Genomic DNA, 22,090 nt, shown 5'->3' with positions numbered 1-22,090 from the left:
AGGCACACACACGCTGCTGTTTTGCAGGTGCTCCTCCTGTCCTGTCTGTCTGTCTGTCTGTCTCTCTCTATCACAGTGGTCCGTCCGTGACCAACTGACCATGCACGTTCCGACGTTCGACAGTCTATTTAGATTGCCAGTCGTTATAGTCACTGCAGTGGCCGGGCTGTCAACTGTCATTATATGAATGTGCAGCCAAAACAGTATATAGCCTCATGTGGCTGGTGGTGGGCAGCGTGGGCTGGCTGGGTAATATACCTATATCTCCGATGCAGTTCCCACTTGCGCTGGGAGCCTGGCACGGTACATTTGGCATTCGAGCGACGCGTCGGGTTTATTATATTGCACATACCGTAAGAAAGACATCGGCCTTCATGCTGTAGATTAGGCTACAGTAGGCTATACCACGTTGGGACTCTCCGCAGCTGAGCTGCAGCACTGCTGCACTAAACTCTCCAACGTCCCGTCATGGAAATATTTCAGCACAGACAGCCCAAATCCTCGCATGTATGCGCTCATGCAAAACACTGTTTAAATGGCTTAAGCATCTCTTGCAACATTGTTTTTAATTGCGCGATTTTATCTCCTACTAATTTCATATGACACATGTATTCCTTAACATTTTTATTTATTTATTTTTTACATGTAGCCCATATACATTATACATACATTTTATATAAACATTTTAGGAGTGAATACATATATGTTTAGATGCCTGTGACAGCCTCTCAGCAGTTCAGACAAGGCTGCTCCGCTTGTGTAAGACAGAAAACAGCGTACGCCAGCTCATGACCAGACGTGACTATTTGTCCTACTCAAGTTCAATTTCAAGCTTTGCCGGAAATGTTAAATGCCGAAAATGTCGGTAATTTCGGCGTGCGCCCATATTTTGGCGTACGCACGGTTGATAAATGAGGGCCAATGACAGAGGTCAACACTGTCAGCTGGGGTGACAAACGCTAATTTGTCATGGTGCATTCATTATCAATCATAACCAGTGGCAGTGGTGGAAAAAGTTGTCCTACTTATTTTTTTCAATGCAAAAATACAAAAGAATTAGGGCTGTCAAATGATTAAAAATTTTAATCAGATTAATCACAGCTTCAAAATTAATTTAATCATGATTAATCACCATTCGAACTATGTCCAAAATATGCCATGTTTTCCTGTTTATTGTTGTGGAAATGGAAATATAAATGACAGAAAGCGGATATACATTAATTTTTTTATGTTTTTTGTTTTCTAATACATTTAGTATAGCCATGATGTGATGTGAGCATTTGTAGGCCTAGCCTACACTTTGAGTTAAATGAATACTGGCTTTTGGCCATGTAGACTGGGGTCCCCCAGGAGGAAGTCACTAATGTTGCTCTGGAGAGGGAAGTCTGGAACACTCTGGTGGAGCTGTTGCCCCCGCGACCCGACTACGGATAAGCGGTTGAAGATGGATGGATGGATGAATGGAGACTGGGGTCCCAGTCCAGAGATGAAAATCATAATGAAATGGCCTAGGCTACTTTCTATCAATTTAATTTGGGGGTCCTTGAAATTAAAATAGCTGAGAATCAATGTGTTAAACTCAGTGTTGGGCATCGTTACTTTCTAAAGTAACGTCGTTAGGTTACTGGATTACTGCCCATAAAAAGAATCCCGTACCGTTACAGATTACCTTCTGAGAAAAGTAACAAGTTAGATTATTTTCCGTTACCAGACAACCCATTTTTTAATGCTTGCGCAAGTTAGTTACATTGTATTAGGCTACTGCCTACTGTCATTGCGCCACATTATCACAGCCCGGTTAAAAACGAGAATGATACACACCATGAACTGACCATAGACAATATCCCCTTTACAGCTCTCCCTTTATTAACGAATATAAGTCGCCACAATCGCCAGCCTATACACGTAGGACTGGACAGAAAGAGAGTACAGACAATATGCCATACTACTAGGCTGTTGCGCTGCGCACTGATGCCCTCTCCACGCCGCGCACTGTGGCGCATGAACAAAACAACTCCACGTGGACCCACGACGACCCACGTATGAATTAGATCGTTTATAAGAAATGGCACGGCGGCCATCCTTGCAGGCAGTGACAGTAACAGAATGAGAATCCTGTGTAGGCTGTAACCTGTTCATTTTGGGGGGCATCAACAACTAGCCTGGTTAATAAACCAGACCGAATCAGCCGTTGGTAAAAATAATTTGCCTGCCGGCGGATTACGGTCTGGAGAGGCTCAGTTGCACGCCTCTTTCCTACACCAGAGAATTGGGGCGGACAATCGGGACACGGTATGCAATATGGGCGGGCTTTGGTACAGTGACGTTCAATGCTTGAGAACTTTGACTGACAGTAGTTCTGACCAATTGCGTCAAAGAGAAAATGTTTGAACCCACCCCCCGGGAAATGAAATCCAAGCTGAGCCTCCCCAGACTAATATCCCGCGATCCGTGCGATATTAGTCTGGTTTATTAACCAGGCTAATCAACAGCCTGTTGATGATGAATGATACTAAAAATAAAATAAAAATAACAGCGACTTGTAACAATACCTTTATTTCTTAAGTGAACTACAGGATGTAGAAGATGCAGGATGTATAGTACATGGTATAGTGGGCTTGGAAGGATAAATCACACAGAAGGCAGGAGAAATAAACTCCGCAGGCAGTCGGGGCTTTATTATTTTTTAAATCTTGCCAAAAGAATGAACAGGGACACATTATAATTCCTGAGCCGCGCGCATGGGCGCATGTTAGGGGGAACACTAACATGCGTTAATTGCGTTAAACATTTTTAACGCAATTAATTAACGCAATTAATTAACGCCGTTAACGCGTTATTTTTGACACATTTTTTTTAAAATGTACTTGAATACTAAGAGTAAAAGTACAAAAGTAGTAAAGTATTAGTATCAAAATGTACTTAAAGTACCAAAAATTGAAAGTACTCGTAATGCAGAATGTCCCATTTCACAAGTTTTCAAGTGTATAAAATTGAAAGTAAAATTCCTTTTAAAGTAGCAGATCTACAAGCTCACAGCTTGATGTGTCGCATCACGACAAATTGTGAGCTTGTAGATCACCGTAATGCCGTAATGTATAAAGGGTTGAAGTGGTTAATGTTTTGTAATAATAATCAAAATCTACAAAGCAACTGAGTACAGTACTTCTGTAATGAGGTACTCTACACAGCACTGACCAGTAGTTCTCAAAGTGTGTCCATGTTGCCGCAGCGCAGACCCCCTATAGCGCAGACCCCCTATCTGAAAAGACAGTGCAGACCCCCTATCTGAAAAGATTGGGACCCCCCAATACAAGATTTGTGTTGTGGATAAAGTGGAAGTGAAATGAAAAATCACACCCGTGTGAAGTAAGTGGTGCAGCTCCATGTGGGGGTGGGGAGGGGGGGTGGGGGGTGTTGGAAGTTCCAGACCCACAGGAACGCATCCAGGGAGCCGGCCCGATTCCGGCGAGCCGCCCCGTGTCCGAAACGGTTGAGAAATTACCGTGTGGGGGTCCCTCTACTGTACCCTCTACTGTACTGTACTGTACTGTACTGTCACTGTATTATACTGGCACACCCGAAACCACCATTATACAGTTAATATGTGCGTGTGTGTGTGTGTGTGTTAGGTTACGCACATGTGGTGAAAAACAACCATGCTGTTTTCGTGCTCAGACGCACCCAGGCAGGCAGCTACCCAGGCAGCCACCCACACACACACAGTCACTTAAGGAAGTGGTTGCACCACGTAAAAATACGTAGATTTTTCACACTTTTAGAGCATATCCATGGTCGTCAAACGGGGCATACCTAACAATAGATGCCAATAACAATGGGGAAATGTCCATGTTTGTGTATTTTTATATCAAAAGTCCATGAAGAAGGCAATTTTAATTACTTCCTGTGAACAAAAACGTGCTGAGTGATGATGCACCGCTACCCTTATGAATATAAATTAATCTGGATTTCATTCACCTGTTTGATTCCCATGGCTGCACGTTCCTCCAAACACAGCTGATTTTGATTACAGAACCACTCACCAGACAGTGTATTACTATTTTTAAACTTAAATCAGCATGCAAATCTGTGCTTTTGCACTGTGGTCAGCACCACTGCACTATTTTCTGTCTCAAGACACTTTAAATATCACCACCCACTCATTTCAATGGCTGAAATGTTTTCATAATAAAGCTTAAAAAAAGATTGAAATTATTATTATGCCCCTTTTTTTAAAGATTGGTTTTTGGCTTTTCTGCCTTTATTGATTAGTATCAAGTGAAGATTGACAGGAAAGAGGGAGAAGGGGAGAGACACGCAGCAAAGGTCGTCATGACCGGGACTCGAACATGCAACGCGCTGTCAGGCCAAAGCCTGCATGTATATGTGACATGCGCCTGGACCGCTAGGCCATCGGGCACCCTATTATGCAATTTTAAAATAATATTCATGGTTTCTCGGTTTTGGTTTATTTTAAAATAATATTCATGGAATGCTCGGTTTTGATTTATTTTAAATGGAGAGAGGGAGAGGGAGATGGAGACACCGAAAAGTGAAAACTTTCATGTTTAGCATCGTGCGCTGTCTACAAAAATATCCTCAAACAGACGTTTGAAGTCAGGGAATTAGTGAATCTTCGCTGGACTCTTCTCTGTCGTGTAATTGTTCAAAGATGGAAGCTGTCCTGCTTCAGTGCCGTATCAGGCCAATGTAACCGCAGCCTCTTCCTACTAATCTATCACACAGACTCAAATCCCTTATCAGCTGTTTGGCATGAGCAATTCTCCTACCGCAAGACGGGCATTTACGGGAAAGTCATGCCATCCGTAATCCAAGGAGACAGATAAAGGTTACACACCCCAATGGCTCAAACTAAACCAACAAAACATTTGTTGAACCCTCATCCACAAACGTGTCAGGCTCTTTGTGTCAATAATACCACGGGTGGAAAGTAACTAAGTACCTTTTACTTTTTTTCAGTACTTTATGCCAGTGTTTCTCAAACGTTTTCATGGATTAGTGATTAAGATGATTGTGGTGCTTTTGCTTTTGCTGTGGACCCCCTGGAACCCCCTCCAAGGACCCCTGGGGCTCTGGACTCCGCTGTGAAAACCACTGCGCTATGCTTTGTACTCTGTGGCAGATTTAGATGATTATTACAATTATTTGAAAGGGTATTTTGTAAATCAATTATTATGTGAAATCTTGAATACAGGACGTTTACTCATAACAGAGGCATTTCTTCATTGTGGGGTAATATCACAATGCTTCTCATCTCTCACACCGCTCTCTGTGTCTAAACATAAAGCCTGAAAAGAAACCAGGTGAGACTGCAGGGATATTTTAATGACAGACGAGAGGCCAGAAGAATGTTAAAAACAGGATTCTGAAAGCGGGGGGAGCCCGCTACTACCTCTACAGCTGTTCCCCCCCCCCCCCCCCTGAACCTGCGTGAATTACAGGGCTATACCGCCAGCTCCCTCGCACCCCCCCCCCCCCCCCCCACTATTCTCTCTCTCTCCCAAACAAATTATTGAGGCTGTGAAAGGCCCTGGCCTCTGTGAACTGTAACCTTCAATAATAGATGCCTTATGAAGAAGGTGCTCATAAAAATATAAACTCACCACCACACTCGTGGTGCCGGGAGGGGGGGGGGGGGGGGGGGGGAAGGGAATAGTGTTGCCAGATTTTGCGAGAGAATTAAGGCAGCCAGGTCTACGAATTCAAGCCCAAAATAATTAACTGACTATAATTTGGCTAGCGGTTTTACGTTTAAAAACACACTCAAAGATTCTGCAGAGTCCCACTTCCTACCTAATCATAATCCCCTTGTTTTGTTTTCCTCTTGTAGCTTTTAACCTTTTAGCTAATTTAAAAAAATAAAAAAATAAAAGTAAAATCTAATAAACAGAATGTTGGAGAAAAATAAATGTTTTTTTCCCCTCCTAATGAAGTTGTTTATTCTGTTGCTGTGAAACGACTTTGAGTATACCTACAAAAAACGCTATGGTATGTGAAAATTGCCTGTCTATAAGCTCACAATGCGATGCGCTTTGAGCTTGTACTGACACTGTAGATCTGCTATTTTCGGAACTCAAGCCCAAAGTCGCTTATAAAGGGGGAGAGGCAACAGTGCCTCTTTAGCCTAAACTCTCCTATACCTACCTACCGCTCGACCCACAGAGGAGAGAAAGGTAAAGATTAACGCACGGATGGAACATTTTTACGAGGGGGAAAGAGTTGCTTGAGGGGGAGAGGAAGGAAAGGAAGGAGGCCTTGCAATACATACTGTAGTCACAGTAGTGGTGGAAAGTACTCAAGTACTGTACTGTACAATTTTAAGGTACTTTTATTTTTTATTTTTTTATTTTTTACTTTACTGTATTTCCATGTTTCAATACTTTATGCTTCTGCCCCACTACTTACATCTCAGGCAAATATTGTATACTTTTTAGTCCACTACAATTATTCCAACACATACAACTAGCCAATTAAGACCTGTTTTATGTGCATCTACAAGCTGACAATGCTGTCGCGATACACCAATAGTTCCCAAACCCGGACCCCACTTTGGGAACCACTGCGATGCACCACCGCTTGTAGATCGCCTATTTTCTTAAAGTCGTGTTCCTTTGGGTACTTTTATATAATGCCAAATACGTTTGTACTTTTAAATGTTTTTATACGGGCATTTTACGTAACAGAGTACATCGTCTGTCGGGGGGGGGGGGGGGGGAGCTCATATTATGTCCAAAACTGTTACTTTTCAGGATTCAAATTCGAAAGCATCAAAAGCAGCAGATCTACAAGCTCAAAAACGCGTCGCTTGGAGGCTGCGCTTCGAGCTTGCAGATCTGCTGCTTTTCATGCTTTTGCGTGACGCTGTAGTGCGATCAAGCAGGGCGTGGCAAACACAAAACATTAAAAATGAATAAGAGGCTTCTAGCGTGCACCGAGCTTGTGAAATGTGGCGCAAATCTTTGAATATATATTCTTTCACAGTGCACGTTTTTAACTCAAATCTTTGCTTCTGGGCCAATCTGCGGGGGGGGGGGGGGGGGGTGGAACAACATATTTTCAGATGGGGGTCGGCGGCCAATTACATATTTTTTTTTGGGGGTCCTTGACATGAAAATGTTTGAGAACGACTGATAGAAACATGGGGTTTTTCACAAAAAAATGTAGAAGACACTAGATACTAGAATCGTCCTCAGGGCTAAATGGGATGAAATGTGGCGATAAGAGGCTTCTCTGCCCCTACGACAGCGACTGTATTCCCATTCCGTTATCACTACATTTACCTAAGTAAAACAAATATATAATAAATCAGAGAGCTTCTTCTTCCAGCAGTGAGTCCCACTCACGACGCCCTCCCCGCGAGCCTTTGCGAGGGCACGAAGGTCATCAAATATTTAAAGAGGTACACCTCGGGGGACGTGCCCTGGAAATGGGCTGAGTAAATAAAGACGACAGGAGGCCAAGTCTCTTTCGCCCCACTGCGTCCCGTGACAAGTTATCCCCCCCCCCCCCCCCCCCCCCCTCCGCTCCACTCCGCTCCACTCCGCTCGCTCGCTCACTCCCCCGAACGGAACGGTGTTGCCAGATTCCGCGACAGAAACAGGTTGGCCAGGTCTATAGGACAATTTCAGCCACCTAGACAGAACCAAGGACAGGTGTGTTTTTGATGAATCTTATATATCGTTGGTTAAAATGGAGTTTGAAGTTATACAATGGGGCTTGTAGGATCAGGATGGACATGTCGCAGTAGAGTTAAAATGGAGTTTGAAGTTATACAATGGGGCTTGTAGGGTCAGGATGGACACGTCGCAGTAGACGTTAAAATGATCCCCAACATGTTTGAAGGTGAAATATCCTTTTAAACCCTATACATATTATACGACTATATCGACTATTTGAAAATACGTGATCCACAAGCTCACAAAGCTTTGCGACGTGTTGTAGAGCTTGATCTGCTATTTTCACAAAATAAATCTTAAATTAAAGAAATATACGTACAGTACAGTACAATATTTTTACAAATCTTGTATGGATTGAGGGTCTCTGGCACAAAATATTTTCAGATGGTTGGAATAAAGAAACAGAAATAAAGAACACAACCCGAAAATGTATAAGCGACAGAAACAAGCCCAAAAGTCGCTTAAATAGATTTTTTTATTTATTTAAAGGACAACTTAACTTTTTTTCAACCAAGGTTCATGTTTTAGGTTGTTATTAGAGAAAGTAAAGGATGAGTGTTATTTTTCTTTCATTTGCTGCTTTCTTTCGTTTTAGGGATTTTAGCTGTTTTTGACAGGGGGGCATTCGAGCATGGGGCTAAATATGTATTTTTTTTACAAAATGTTATAGCAATACATTTTTTTATTATTTACTATAGTCCTACTAGACCCCAATAAATTACATCGGGCCACAAAAGATCACGGGATCTACTGAATGTGAAGGTAGCCTACTACACTGTAATAGGCTCAATATGTCAGTTTGACACATTCAGTAGATCCCGTGATCGTTTGTGGCCAGATGTAATTTATTAGGGTCTAGTAGGACTATAGTAAATAATAAAAAAATACATTGCTATGAAATGTAGTCAAAAGATAGTAAATATTTAGCCCCATGCTCAAATGAAACAGCTACAATTCCTAAAACTAAAGAAAGCAGCAAATGAAAAAAAAATGAACACTAATCTTTTACTTTCTCTAATAACAACCTAAAACATGAACCTTGGTTGAAAAAAACTAAAGTTGTCCTTTAAGTTGTATGAAATACTTGCCATTAATATAGTGGTTGCAACTGTGTATATTTGTATACGTCTCTAAATGTTATGATGAATTGAAAATGGTGGACCCTCTTGTAAACAAGTGAAATACTTGAGTTGTGTTGTACATACATGAAATGTACTGTAATTCTGCAAACTGTTAATAAATACTTCAATCAATCTGTATTAATTGATTGCCTGCGTCCCGTGGTGGGAGTTCTGCTCTGGTTTTGGTGAATATTAAGTAGTTCCAGTCATTTTGTGGGGGGCACAGGGGGCCATGCATTAAAAGTCAATTTGTATTGTTGTTGACATATTTTTACCATATAGTGCAACTTTGGTTCATTTTTGACCCCTCTATCACACGGAACTATATGTATTTGTGTCCATATCACTACGCCCAAAAAACAGTTCCTCGTGATAGAGGGGTCAAAGTTGAATGAAAGGTCAACAATACAAATGACGCTATAGTGTTGTGGATTAATTTACTTTAAATGCGTGCCCCCCCCCAACAGAATGACCGGAACTACTTAATATTCACCAAAACCAGAGCAGAACTCCCACCACGGGACTCGGGGAAATCATTTAAAAATACAGTTGCAACCACTATATCAATGGCAAGTATTTCATACAACTTAAGTTAAAACATTGTGAACTATCCCTTTAAATATAAGCAGACTTGGCAACCCATCCCTCTCTGTCCGTCCCCTCGCTCTCATCAAACACATCTATCCCACCTGGGCTCTTTTATTTCTGTCACACCTCCTCGCTCCTCTCTCCTTCCCCCCGCTGGCTCCTTATTCCCTTCATTCTATCCCCTGCACCCGCTCCCCGTCTCGCTCTCTCATCTGTGCCCTTTTCTAAAGAGTGGAGCCACTCGGAAGCCTGTCAGACACTCTCTCTCTTCTCTCTCTCTCTTCTCTCTCTCCCTGCAGACACAAGAAGAGCTCTTTCAACCGTCTCTCTCTTTGCATCCTATCGCCAGTGTTTGGCTGTTCGTGCCTCGCTGCTGATCGGTGCCATCATCAGCTGGCTGATTCTTCTTACTTACAGCACCGTGCTGCCTGGAGTGAGATGACACGACGGCATCGATTGCGATGTGAGCCTAAAGGGCCATTCAAGCACGCCAAGCACTTACAATTTTACAATTTAGCTCAGACACTCAAGACCATGAGGCCGAGCCCGAAGAAAATGTCTTCTAAATCCTAAGACCACCCCATCTGAAAATATGTAGTTCCAGGGACCTCCCTGCAGAACCAAATATTTGAGTTAAAAATGTGAAAGAATATATATTCAAAGATTTGCGCCACATTTCCACATTTAAAAGCAAATAGCAGATCTACAAGTTCGTAGCGCGGCACTCGGTGCCGCACTATGAGGTACACGATCACGTTGTGGGTTTGCAGATCTGCTATGTTCACCAATGTATACAGTAGCAAATACATTTAGATAGCATAATGTTATTTATGTCAGGATCATTTGTTGACCTGGCATCCAATAGTTTAAGTATAGTTTCAATGTACAGATTATATATATGTATATATATATATTTTTTTATTATATTAAACTGTTCAGATCACTGATTCCAAAACTGTGGATCGGGACCCATTTGTGGGTCAACGACCAATTTATTTGGTTCACGACTCAAGAACAAATACAAAACTGGTGGTTTAGACCGATTATATCCTAGATTACTACTTCTATGCATTTGATCCATTACTTCGTATTTTTACCTTGCTTACTATAAATCGCTCTGGATTAAGACTATAAGAGTGTCTGGATAATTGCCTAAAATCTAAATGTTGGGCTTCGGAACATTTGTAGAGATATCTCAAGCAACACAAAAGGTGTAGTTGGTTTCTAGAGATATTGAAACCAACACAAAAGGTGTAGTTGGTTTCTAGAGATATTGAAACCAACACAAAAGGTGTAGTTGGTTTCTAGAGATATTGACACCAACACAAAAGGTGTAGTTGGTTTCTAGAGATATTGACACCAACACAAAAGGTGTAGTTGGTTTATAGAGATATTGACAACAACACAAAAGCTGTAGTTGGTTTCTAGTGATATTGAAACCAACACAAAAGGTGTAGTTGGTTTCTAGTGATATTGAAACCAACACAAAAGCTGTAGTTGGTTTCTAGTGATATTGAAACCAACACAAAAGGTGTAGTTGGTTTCTAGAGATATTGAAACCAACACAAAAGCTGTAGTTGGTTTCTAGAGATATTGAAACCAACACAAAAGCTGTAGTTGGTTTCTAGAGATATTGAAACCAACACAAAAGCTGTAGTTGGTTTCTAGAGATATTGACACCAACACAAGCACTCTATTATCTTCTTGCTCTGCCTCTGCATGGGAGACGGCTGCTGCAACAACTCAAATACCATCCTGCCAACAGCGAGGCCTGCACTGACCTTTTCACACCACATCCACTCTGTCCTGGTGTATTTAACAAACCACTGTACTAGCTCCACATCAGAGGTGAACAGCTCCCCCGAGACGCAAGCAACACATACATAATTCATCCTTATCCGTCTAGTGGTGTACGAGAGACATTTTTGCGCGTTTTAAAAACGTCAGCCCCTCTCTCTCTCTCTCTCTCTCTCTCTCTCTCTCTAACTCTCTGCTGCTCGCACTGTCGCACAGCTAATTATGATTTGATGAAGACAACCACGTCTTTCTTAACCCATGAAGATCTGAGGACGATGAAAATGTCCTCGAAATCCTGACTGACAGTCGTCTGAAAAACGTATGCTGCTATATTGCTCAAAGATGTTTCATTTCAAGGACCCCCATAATGATGACCGTGGACCCCCCCCCCCCCCCCCCACCACGCCCAATCTCAAAATGTTTTTCCCTAAGGATCCCCAGATGCAAAGATTTGATATAAAATAAAGTTCATAGCGCGGCATGCACTATGAGCTTGTATATCTGCTATGTTTGATTAGCCAAAGGATGCAATATTAATGATTAGAGTGGTTAAAATGATAGTGCTGCTAATTAGTAAAAAATCTATTATTAAAAAAGCTATTATTATCATAAACACGACGACACTTCTAAACGAGGCCTGGCTGTGAATTAACTTCTGAAACTCCCCCCCCCCCCCCCCCCCCAAACCTGGCGTGGATAATTATGCACATAAAACATGCATTTACATCACCATCATGCAGCGTGAGAAGAGCAATCAAAAAACAGAGAACGTGTGAGGTCGACTTCACTAAAACGCTATACAAACATTTACAGATGCAATGGAGTCGTTATGGACTATTATATATAATATATATATGGTGTCATACATTATGCATGCCGTCGGGAAGAAACCTTTCGTATCTCCATATTTCAACTTTTGATGTTTTTGTTTTTGTTTTTGTAAAATGAATGTCCTACTTCGTCGAACTACGGCCAAAATAGCTGTTCTACAAGCTCACAACACATCGCAATTGTGTAGATTGGCTATGTTCACTCATTTTAGATTTCTTTTTTAAAAAGTGCATAATTCTGTCTGTGGGTTTTTATATATTTAATCAATGAAAAGTATTAACAAGAGCTTGTGATTAAATAATAACTACACTGGATCAATTGGTTTGGACATACTAAGGTTTCCATACATGCACTATGTACATATTGTCTGTCGGGTGGAAACCTTATATGTTCAAAACTCTTTTAGTTTTCAGAATTCAAATAAATAAAATATCAAAAGTAGCAGATCTACGAGCTCAAAATGCATCGCTTTCGAGCTTGCAGATCTGCTAGCAGCTTGCAGATACTGTAGTATGATGTTCAATAGGGTGTTAACTAGGGGTGGGTCCCGAACCTCGGGACCAATCCGGTACCGAACCGAACATGCTTGAATACCGGGTACCCATTACAATAATTCAATTTCGGTTCTCTCTATCGGTTCCTGGGTGACACCCTGCACGCACACACGCACGCACATAAAACAGCTCGGAGAGCCAGCAACAGAATGGACCGTGGTAATCGCTCTTGTCGCTCAAAAGTATGGCTTCACTATAGTAGACAATCAAAGCAGTTAGCCAAGTGCAATATGTGTGGAAATGTAATCAGCGCAAAAACAGGTTGCACCTCTGGTTTGTCTAAACATTTAATGGTGCATGGCAGCCCGGCGGCACAGCCACAGAGAGACCCGAGACGCCGTTTACGTTGGCGAAAAAGAGGCTGACGAAAGAAAAAACTGAGGAGTGTCACCGAGTGGTCACGAAGTTTGTTGTCAACAGACTACATCCATTTGTAGCCTACCAAAGTCCTGGCGTCACTCTCCCATCCACTGGGCCACGGAAGTTTTTGGTCATCTTAAAATAGTCTCATATAGGAAATAAACAAACCGTCTAAACGATATTGTTGGGGGGGTTGTCTTTGTATCGTTTACGACCGTCAGTCACTCGTATTTGATACAGTCTGTTTCTAGCGAAAATGTAACTAATTCGCGGCAGTAACATTAGCGTTTTCTCTCAGTCAGTTGATTATTTATATCCATATGAGTGAAACCGCCAGGATAATTTATTTGATTTATTTAGTGCCTGTTTGACACGATATGAAAATAGTCCATGGGAATTCAGAATGGAGGTGGAACGTGTGTGTGTGTGCGAAGTCTGTAGCTTGCCCAGGCTAACTTCGAAGAGAGGAGGTGAAAAAAAAACAACAAAAGCCTGCATGCAAGCCGCCTTTGTTTCAATGGTTGTTAGCAAGTCTATAGAACACAAACCCTCCTCAACCCCTAGTGAGAGGGTGTTTTCTACAGCTGGAGACACTATTTGTGCAGAGAGTATATTACCTGAAAAGGCTGATATGCTTATTTTTCTCAACAAGAATTGTTGAATTGAATACTTTAGTATACAGTATACACTCTGCTCTGACATGCCATGCAGACTGTGCACCACAAGAGACTATCTTTTTATTTTTTTTCTAGATTTTTGACTTTGTGTTGCAGTGATGTTTATGTTGAGTAGTCTCTCAGGCATATTTGTTGTCATTGTCAGTAGTAGTAAGAGGTAACTGTAGTATCCACAAATGGCTCAACTGTTAAAGGAAAGGATGTTGGTCTATACTCTATTCATCTGTCTTAAATCAAAGTCTTAAAAATAAAAGCTTTGTGAAAAACAATTAAGTCCTGGGGCGGTTTGGGACGACAAAGTCAAAAATGTCATTAAGTTTATACCATTTTTTTTTACTATATTATCCACAAATGGCTCAACTGAATGAGGAGGAAGAGGATGTTACACTATTTATTCATTACATGTCTTAAATTGACATTGAGCTTTTTTGTTAAACATTTGACCTCTTTTATATCATTTTGGAACAGAAATAGGGAACCGTTAAGAACCGGAATCGATAAGCAGAACCGGAATCGGTACCGGACTCGAAAAAATCCTAACGATACCCATCCCTAGTGTTAACCCATTTAGGCCTGACCTCGAAAAAAACAAAAAACAATCTTCTAAATCCTCCAGTTTTCTGAAATCAATATTTTCACGATCTTTCAAAAATAGCAGACCTACAAGCTCGTAGCGTGCCACTCGGTGGCCCCAAAATGGGTTAATTTACAAAAACATTAAAAAAAACCCACTAAACGTCAACATAAGATCTGCTCCCTTACCTTGGCTGAACGTGTCCACGGAGTTGTTCCCCTGTCCCAGGTTGATGATGTAGCCGTGCTCGGGCTGCGCGGTGACGCGGAACACCAGCTCGGCCGGCCCGCTGTCCCTGTCCTCCGCCCGCAGCGCCTTGGGCCCGATGGGGTAGCCCAGGTGGCCCGTGGGCAGGATCCTCAGCGTGGGCGCGCCCCTGTTGACCGCCATCTGGGGCACGCCGCTGTCCAGCGCCACCACCGTGATGCTGACGGTCTGCGGGCGGCGCGTCTCGAACACGGTGTCGGGGAAGACGTAGAAGTCGCTGTGCGTGCCGTCCGTCACGGTGACGGAGAAGGAGTCGCCGCGGGGCGACGCGGTGCCGTCGTGCGCGTAGCTGACCAGGTTGTCGTTGAGGTCCTGCTTGGTGAAGCTGCTGAGCGGCGAGGAGCCGTTGAACAGGAGACGGCCGTGGACGGGCAGCTGGGTGACCGTGAACCTGTTTTGGGGATTGATCGAATAATAACCGGATTAGACCGGAAATGTGGAAGCAGAAAACATAATAGAGCCCAGTCCCAGTCCCGCCCCCTATACCAGGGCCCGGGAAATGATTCCTCCGTTCATTTTCCTCATAAACTTTTCAAAAAGTATTTATTTAAAAGACGTTTACGCCGCGGACAAAGCCAACTGGAGTTGCGACAACTCATGACAAAAAACAAAATGTTTTGGGACGATAAATAAATAAATAAACGGCAGGTTACAACACTTTTTTTTGTTGTTTTTCTTCTTTGTAATCATTTGTTTGGTCCCAAATATTGTTGTGTTGTCATGATTTGTCACGACTCGAGTTGGCTTTGTAGACAAAACGTTTTGGGTTATGAAGGCTGGATAGCCGAAACGTTTGTCTATTATTCACTATGCAAGAATAAAAACTACAGAAGGTGTTCTTGGTGTGTGCGACTCCATCACCGTTATTTCAATCAATGTCATCACAAATCTTAAAACACTATGGGCTATTGAAAAAATACTTCAAATAGCTGATCTACATCTGACACGTTGTGTTGTGAGCCTGTAGATCAGCTATTTGAACTATTCAAAATAGTTTTTCAAAACAGTAAAAAGTGCCTTATATGTACAGAATGGAAGAAAAATAAAATAATAAAAGATTTTCACTTTTCAGGCCTGTTTCAAAGGAAGCCCAATGATATGCATGTTTTGAGGGAAGGTGTTTAGGGCATTCCACACTCGGGTGGCAGTGATCTGTACGAAGGAGACGTTTACCTCAGCAGATTCTCCGCCGTGTCCTGGTCCTCGGCGGTGAGCTCGAAGGGCGTGATCAGCTTGGTCTGGCCCTCGGTGACCAGGAGGCCGTTGATGGTCACCACGGGCTTCTTGTTGTCCACGTCCACGATGGCCACCCTGAACGTCCTGAAGACGGGGTTGAAGCCGTCCGTCACCTCGAACTCGAAGCTGTCCATCTTCACCTCGTCGTCGGAGGTGTGGATGTAGTAGATCTTGCTGCCGGCGAGCTGGAGCTGCGAGAAGGAGGCGATGGGCATCCCGGGCGTGTCCGTGCACTCCAGGTGGCCCCTCACCGGGGCCCGGGTGATGGTGAACGCCAGGTGCTCGTCGGGGCTGTTGAGGTCCGTGGTGCTGAGGAGGTCGGTGGTCAGGGTCACCCGGCCGCCCTCCTTCAGGGACACGCCCTTGCTGACCACATCAGGGAACACCATGTCGATGCTGCCCACGGTGATGTAGAAGTAGCGGTCGATGAGCGGGTTCATGCCGTCGGTGACGTCGAACTTGACCAGGTCGCGGACGCCCTCCTGGCCGTTGTGCGTGTACACGATCAGCCCCTCGTCCACCTCGCCCTGCGTGAAGTTCGTGCCCAGCGTGATGTTCTCCAAGGTGCCAGAGGGGGTTTTCCTCTGAAGGAGACCCTGGCCGGGTCCAAAGCGGATGACGAAGGTCAGCGCGCTGTCGTCCGAATCCAAGTCCGTGGCTTTGAGCGCTTTGCCGTCGATCTCCTTGGCCTCTCCGATCTCCACCTCCAGGCCGTCGTTGATCAGCATGCGAGGAGTCTCGTCGTCGATGGGGATGATCATGACCACGGCCGTCTTCTCCACGAAGTGCTTGCCGTCCGTGACGATGACGTCGAAGCTGTCCTCAGTGGTCTCGGAGTCGTCGTGCTCGTAGATGATGCTGGAGGCCTCTCTGATCTGCTCCAGCGTGAAGTTCCTCACCACGACCGAGCCGGTGGGCAGCTGGTTGAGGATCTGGCCGTGTTTGGGCGCCTTGGAGATGATGAACGTCAGCTCCTCGGCCGGTATGTCGGCGTCGGCAGCGTTCAGGATGGGCGTGTCGATCACGATGTTCATCCCTTCCATCACCACGATCTCCCTCAGGTAGAGCTCCGGCATCTCGTCGTTGGTGGGGACGATGACGATAGGGAAGAACAGATTCTCGGAGAAGTTGATGCCGTCGGAGCATCTGAACGTGAACCTGTCCTCCACGGGCTCCACCCCTTTGTGAATGCTCTGCACGTAGTGCACGTGTCCCTCCCTGACGTCTCCGATGGTGAAGGCACTGATCGCCGTCCCCGACCGGGACTTTTCGGAGCCCGGGGCGGGGGAGATGTTCTCCAGGTAGCCGGCGGCGGGCTGGACGATGATGGTGCAGAGGATGTCTTCTGACGGCGTGTCGTTGTCATCGGCGTCCAAGTGCTCTGGACCGATGGTGTATTTCTCCCCTTCGGTGACAGTGAACTGCACCCCAACTCCCACCTCGGGGGACTGGTTGTCGACCGGCAGAATGGTCACCCACACGCGAACTCCCGTGACTTTGTTTCCGCCCACCGTCCACTCGTCCGACATGTCGGTGAGCGTCAGATTGAAGTCGTCCCCCTCGGCCAGGAGGCCTATCTCGCCGCTGGTGTGCGCGTACACCACCAGGCCGTTGATGATGTCGGCCTGCGTGAACCTGGTGGCGGGCACCCCTCTGACCAGGATCTCTCCCATCTCCGGGGCGTCCTCCACGATGAAGGTCAGCTGGAGGTCGTCCGTGTCGTCGTCGCGGCCCTGCAGGACGTTGGCGGTGATCTCCGTGGCGCCGTTCTCCAGCACGTCCAGGCGGGAGCCTATGGTCCCCGGGGGCAGGCTGACCGTGGGGGTCTCGTCGTCCACGGGTCTCACCTGCACCCGGACGGTCACGGTGACCACGTGGACGGCGTCGCTGACGTCCAGCAGGAAGTCGTCCGCGGCCGCCTCGTCCCCGTCGTGGAGGTAGGAGATCCTGCCCTCCGCGATGTCCTCCAGCGTGAAACTGGCCCCCGCCGGCAGGTCGGCAAAACGCTCCTGGAGCTGGCCGTGCGCGGGGGGCCGGCTCAGCGTGAAGGTGATCAGCCCGACGTCCGTGTCGGGGTCCGTGGCGTCCAGCTCGGCGGCGGAGAGGACGTGCATGCCGCGCTCGTACACGGGGAAGCCCGTGTTGGTGATCTGGGGCGGCTTGTTGTTGACCGGCTGGAGGTAGACGGTGAAGGCTCCGTCCACGCTGTTGCCCGCCGGGTCCTCCACGGAGTAGCGGAGCTGCACCACGTGGGCCGTGATGCCCAGCTCCACGTCAGGAGGCCTGGAGGGACGGGAGAGGAGACCGTGGTGAGGATTACATGTCACCATTAGGGACGGGAGAGGAGACCGTGGTGAGGATTACATGTCACCATTAGGGACGGGAGAGGAGACCATGATGAGGATTACATGTCACCATTAGGGACAGGAGAGGAGACCATGATGAGGATTACATGTCACCATTAGGGACAGGAGAGGAGACCATGATGAGGATTACATGTCACCATTAGGGACGGGAGAGGAGACCATGGTGAGGATTACATGTCACCATTAGGGACAGGAGAGGAGACCATGATGAGGACTACATGTCACCATTAGGGACGGGAGAGGAGACCATGATGAGGATTACATGTCACCATTAGGGACGGGAGAGGAGACCATGATGAGGATTACATGTCACCATTAGGGACAGGAGAGGAGACCATGATGAGGACTACATGTCACCATTAGGGACGGGAGAGGAGACCATGATGAGGATTACATGTCACCATTAGGGACGGGAGAGGAGACCATGATGAGGATTACATGTCACCATTAGGGACGGGAGAGGAGACCATGATGAGGATTACATGTCACCATTAGGGACGGGAGAGGAGACCGTGATGAGGATTTCATGTCACGAGTATTGTGGCAGAAATAATTGCGATTAACGATATTTTATCATCGCGGTAATCCAAAAATGTGCTTAAAACTTAAAATGCCACTTTTGTGTAAACACTTGAATCCACAGCATCCCTATGCTGAGGAGAATGTTCGCCAAAAATGGGCGATCTACAAGCTCGCAATGTGTTGCAACGCAACGTGTTGTGAGCTTGTAGATCTGCTATTTTTGGCGAATCGATTTGTGTAGAGTGAAATAAGAGCGTACCAAAATAATGTGCTCTTTACAGGTTTAGTTTATCAAACAAAGAGGGTGCTGAATTTGCAGCTCAACAAAAGCTTAATGCGCAAGTGCTAGTTTCGCCCGGGACTCGTATGCACCGTCCCAGCCGTCCCGCCACTTTTGATGCGTATGCACCGTCCCAGCAAATTGTGCCTGATACGGCAGTGGTGCCAGATTGGTGTGTATATGTATAACTAGCTCTCAATGATGACGTAAAAAAGATGTGGATTAAAGGACCCAATGCCAGAGTGTAATTGGTTTTCGATGGTGACGTAATGACGATATGTTTTAGTGTTGGGAGGATTAAAGGTAATGCTCCTATGTATACATGTATGTAATCTGGCACCACTGCCGTATCAGGCACAGTAGTAGTCATTACTGAGATTTTGACAGTTTGTAGCGGTCGAAAGTACTTGCGCGCTCTGCTTGCGCACTAGTACGCCATTTATGGCCTACTAGTGTGCAACAAGCAAGTATGCACTCGACAGAGTGCAGTTCTAGTTCATCCTATAGTGCATGGCGACCGAGAACAATTTCACGATATTATATGAAAATATGCACGCTAAACAATAATAATAGCAAATGATGCCATACCTGTAAGACACCTTGTGGTGGTTGACCTGGGCTTGCGTGAACTCCGTGACCTCGGTGTCGGGGCTGTCCGTGAGGACCAGGGAGCCGAACGCGGCCGGGTTGTTCTCGTCCGTGTCGGTGGGCGGCTGCGTGACCGTGTACTTGAGGTCGCGGTCCTCCGAGTCCAGGTCGGTGTAGCGGAGGACCTCCTTGCTGAAGTGCGTGAGCTGGTACTCGTGGACCGTCATCTGCAGCGTGGTGCCGGGGAACAGCTCGGGCGGCACGTCGTCGATGGGCAGGACGCGCACGACGAACACGCTCTCCCCGGACTCGTTGGGCGGGTCGTTGTCGTCCTGCGCCGTGAACACGAACTGGTCCATGACCGTGTCCGTGTTGTGGGGGCCCGTGTGCTTGTAGAACAGCTTCCCGTCCGTGATGTCCTTCTGCAGCCACTCCGTCACCTCCTTCTCGTACACCTCGTCCTCTGCGTTGAACCGCCACGAGGACGGGTCCTCGGGAGCGTCCGACTGTCTCAGGAACGCCGCGCCGATGGCGGAGAGCGGCGGGACGATGGTGAACCGGATGGTGGAGTCCTCGGAGTCGATGTCGGCGGCGCTGAGCATGAACGGGTAGACGGGCATCATCTGGTTCTTGAACAGCACCAGGCCGGTGTTGGCGTTGATGATGGGCGGCTCGTCGTCCGTGGGCACGATGGTGATGGGGAACAGGAACTCCACCTCGTGCTTGCCGTCCGTCATCTTGAAGACGATGTTGTCGCTGTAGGTGTCGCTGCCGTCGTGCTGGTACACCACCACGCCGGCGTCCAGGTCGGCGGGCGTGAAGAAGCCCTGGCGGGCGCCCAGTACCGTGAGCGTGCCGTGGCGCAGCCCGTCCACCACCGTCAGCGCCACGCCGTCCAGGTTGTCCTCGTCGCTGACCTCCAGGTTGTGCGCCGTGAACAGCGGCCGCGACTGGCCCTCGTAGAGCAGCTGGCCCGTGTTGCGCGTCACCACCGGCGCCATGGAGTTCATGGGCTTGACCACGATCATGAAGGCGAAGGGGTCCGACGCGGCGCCCTCTGTGTCCACCACCTCGAACTCCAGCTGGAAGATCCTCTCCGTGTCCGAGTCGAGGGCGGGCGGCTTGTAGGCGATCTTCAGGTCCCGCAGGTCCCTCTGGTAGAAGGATGTGATGGGGAGGTTCCGGTCGTCGGTGCTGACTATGTAGCCCTCCTCGTACGACAGGGGAGAGGTGATGTTGAACACCAGCTCGTCCGGGTCCGACTCGCCGTCCTCGGCGGCCAGCATGTCCGGCGTGAGCGCCGTCATGACGAACTGACTCACCTCCATCATCATCATGGACACGAAGCTGGGCTTGGGCGGCGTGTTCTCCTCGCCCTGCTTGACGCGGATGAGCAGGTGGAAGTACTCCTGCGTGACCAGGTTGCCCTCCTTGTCGCGCAGCTCCACCACCATGGGCACGTAGTCCCTGTTGGGCGACTTGCGGTCGAACGTGTGCTGGTAGCGGATGTCGGCCTGCGTGAACTCGTCGCAGTTCATCATCTTGCCGAGTCTCCCCTGGTCGACGAGCCGGCCGTACCGCGGCAGCGCGAGGGACGCCAGGGACGTCACCTCGCACACGTGGGAGTCTCTGTCGTAGGTGAACTCCAGGATCTTCTTGTCGATGGGGTTACTCACGCCGTGCAGCTTGTCCACGGTGAGAGGCATGTTCTTGGTCAGCAGCTCCAGCTGCGTAAAGACCACCTCCACCTCCACCATGAAGGGGATGATGACGGTCTCGGTGTGCGTGTCGTACCTGAGCTGCAGCCGCACGCGGTCCTTGGCGGGGCTCCGCGAGCCGTAGTGCGCGTACGTCACGTCGCTGGGTCCGAAGTCGCACGAGAACTTCTTGGGCGACAGATGGCCCGGCCGCTGCGACAGCGGGTCGTTGTCCAGCACGGTGATGCTGCAGCGGTCGCCCGGCTGCGTCTGGACGACCAGGTCGTTGATCGGGTCGACGAACACCGACCTGCCGAAAGGCACGTGGATGCCGTTGTTGGCCACCAGAATGGAGTCCTCGGACAGCTCGGAGCGGAGCGCGTACGAGAGTCCATGAGCGCCGATGCTGCCGTCTGGCCGCGCGCTGCTGCACACCAGCAGAGCTGCTATCGAGACGCACAGCGGGAGGAGAGCACTGTGCATGCTGCTGCAAACCATCGTGACAGACAGTCCGTGGATGGATGGTTCGTTTCGGTCCAAAACAAACCCCCTCCACTAAAAACAACAACAGTTCAGTTCTATCCAAGTGGTGCTGCAGAACAACACAGCTTTTGTTCCTTTGTGTTGTTTTTTGTCTTCTCTCTACTATAAAAGATATATAAAAAAAAAAGAATCCCCCGAAAGCTATACGGGAGTCAGTCAGTCAAGATGTTATGTCCTCCCCATACGTGCGTATTCCGTCCGGGACAGCGACATTTGTCAGGGTGAGCGGAGCGCACGGACTTTTAACTTCAGGCACTTGGAGAGGCTGTGTGGGTCGTGTGGAGGCATCGCCGCCCACCTCAGCGCGGGATTGGACAAGAGCCCGAAGGCTGGTTCTCCCTGCCTGGCCGGTGAGTGGATGGAGATGCTGACACTCTATACACAGGAGGCGG

The 22,090-nt window shown here is 47.1% G+C and overlaps 1 protein-coding gene across 1 annotated transcript in view; it reads right to left on the bottom strand.

Moving 5' to 3' along the window:
• LOC310854555 (FRAS1-related extracellular matrix protein 2-like) overlaps positions 1–21,653 on the bottom strand; it is a gene marked incomplete at both ends in the record, with an annotated part of 168,026 nt that extends 146,373 nt beyond the window's left edge. Inside the window, 3 exons of the mRNA XM_083759234.1 lie at positions 14,388–14,857; positions 15,640–17,985; positions 19,459–21,653. Coding sequence (XP_083615360.1) covers positions 14,388–14,857; positions 15,640–17,985; positions 19,459–21,653 — 5,011 coding nt within the window. The remainder of the gene's footprint in view (positions 1–14,387; positions 14,858–15,639; positions 17,986–19,458) is intronic.
• Between the last annotated feature and the right edge of the window lie 437 nt (positions 21,654–22,090).

This window comes from Protomyctophum parallelum (genome assembly GCF_964188405.1).
Source record: "Protomyctophum parallelum genome assembly, chromosome: 1".
In the NCBI taxonomy this organism is placed as follows: domain Eukaryota; kingdom Metazoa; phylum Chordata; class Actinopteri; order Myctophiformes; family Myctophidae; genus Protomyctophum; species Protomyctophum parallelum.
Note: the sequence above shows the minus strand (reverse complement) of the source record. Positions and strands in the feature narration are given on the sequence as shown.